At 61.0% G+C, this 1,643-nt stretch overlaps 1 protein-coding gene across 1 annotated transcript in view; it reads left to right on the top strand.

The window, feature by feature from the left end:
- Positions 1-1,643, top strand: part of LOC104398651 (avidin-like) — an 8,104-nt gene that overhangs the window by 5,146 nt on the left and 1,315 nt on the right. Inside the window, exons 2-4 of the mRNA XM_010008783.1 lie at positions 3-157; positions 569-689; positions 943-992. Coding sequence (XP_010007085.1) covers positions 3-157; positions 569-689; positions 943-992 — 326 coding nt within the window. The remainder of the gene's footprint in view (positions 1-2; positions 158-568; positions 690-942; positions 993-1,643) is intronic.

Raw genomic sequence — 1,643 nt, 5'->3', positions numbered from 1 at the left:
GCTGTGAATGGACAGGGTGGATTCACCGGCTCCTACCACACGGCTGTGACTGCCACCTCCAATGAGATCAAGAAGTCACCCCTCCAGGGGACCCAGCACCTCAGCAACCAGCAGAGCCAGCCCACCTTTGGCTTCACCGTCAACTGGACATTTTCAGGTGCTTCTCCTCTCCCAGCTTCCCTTTGGTGTTCCCAGACCTCTCCTGCCCTTCCCTGTGATGGCTTTGATGCTCTCCTGCCCTGCACTGCAGTGCTCTCAAATACCTTCTGCTTTCCTGTGCCTTGTCCTCAGTGCTCTCCCATCCCCTGGGCTGCCCCCGATTCTCCTCCATCCAAGGACATCAGAGCTCCTTGGCTGGTGACACCTCCCTGTGCAGAGGGTGCACTCAGCTGTATGTCCTTCTCCACATGAGACCCTCAGCCCTCTGACCCCTCCTGCCTGCATCCCTTGTCACAACTGTCCCCAGAGGGCAGGGCAGCCTGGGTCTACTGTCCTCTGTGCTGGGACAAGCTACAGGGCCATGGCTTGGCACCGACCTTCACCGCAGCCTCCCACCCCCTCCCCACAGACTCCATCACTGTCTTCACGGGCCAGTGCTTTGTGGATGAGGATGGGAAGGAGATTTTGAGGACCATGTGGCTCCTGCGGTCACGTGTAGACGACATCAAGGATGACTGGAAAGCCACCAGGTCAGTTCCCTCCCCCTGCCACTCAGGGGTACCCTGAACATCCCCTGGGGTCAGGGCTCTCCCACCATGGCTAGACCCAGGTTGAGGTACTCATGCATGGCCTCCTGGGGGTCCTGCTGAGGAGCAAACGCTGCTGGGGCACAGGGGGTGTGGGATGGGTGGGGTGGGTGCTCTGTGCCGGGTGAGTGCACTTCCCCTTTGCAAGGGGCTGCATTTCCCACCTTTAACATCTCCTCCCTCTGTGTCCCTGCAGAGTTGGCAGAGAGTGGGCATCAACTTCTCCCCCCGCCTGCACGGAAAGGAGTGAGGGCAGCAGCACAGGGGCTCCTGGGCTGGCCTGCAACCCCACTCCTGCCCCATCCCCTGATTTGTCCAATAAAGCTTTGCTGCAAACACCCACCTGGCTCCTGTTGTGCCTGTTGTGTGGCTCAGTGCTAACCCTGTCCATCCTCCACAGCATCCCATGGGCTCTCCCATCACCATCCCTTGCCATGGTGCTCTCGTGGCCCAGGCTCCTCCACTGCAGCCCCCGCCCTCCCTCTGTGCTCTCCCGGGATTCCTCCCTTGGCCGGAGGAGCAGGATGTGGCTGGGCTGGGTGCTGAGCTCTGGCCCATCTACCACTGAGGCAGCCCTTGGCAGGAGGCCCGGCCTGGGCAGCCTCTGCCCAGCCACAGCCCCTGCTGCTAGGAAAGGGACCAAGCAGGCTTTTCCCCACCAGCAGCACTGCCACTGCCACTGCCAGCACGGGGATCCTCGGCTGCCACCTCCTGCTCCTCCTGGCCTGGCTCTGCAGCCAAGATGCTGCTGCCAGCAAGGTGAGAGCAGCCTGGGCATAGCAATGGACAAAGGGCTGCCCAAAACTGATGTGCGTTGCTGTGCTGTACATTACTGTGCTGTGCTGTGCATTGCTGTGCTGTGCTGTGCATTGCTGTGCTGTGCCCTTTCACCCCCAT

Source organism: Chaetura pelagica, unplaced genomic scaffold (assembly GCF_000747805.2).
Source record: "Chaetura pelagica isolate M959 unplaced genomic scaffold, ChaPel_1.0 scaffold31, whole genome shotgun sequence".
In the NCBI taxonomy this organism is placed as follows: domain Eukaryota; kingdom Metazoa; phylum Chordata; class Aves; order Apodiformes; family Apodidae; genus Chaetura; species Chaetura pelagica.
Note: the sequence above shows the minus strand (reverse complement) of the source record. Positions and strands in the feature narration are given on the sequence as shown.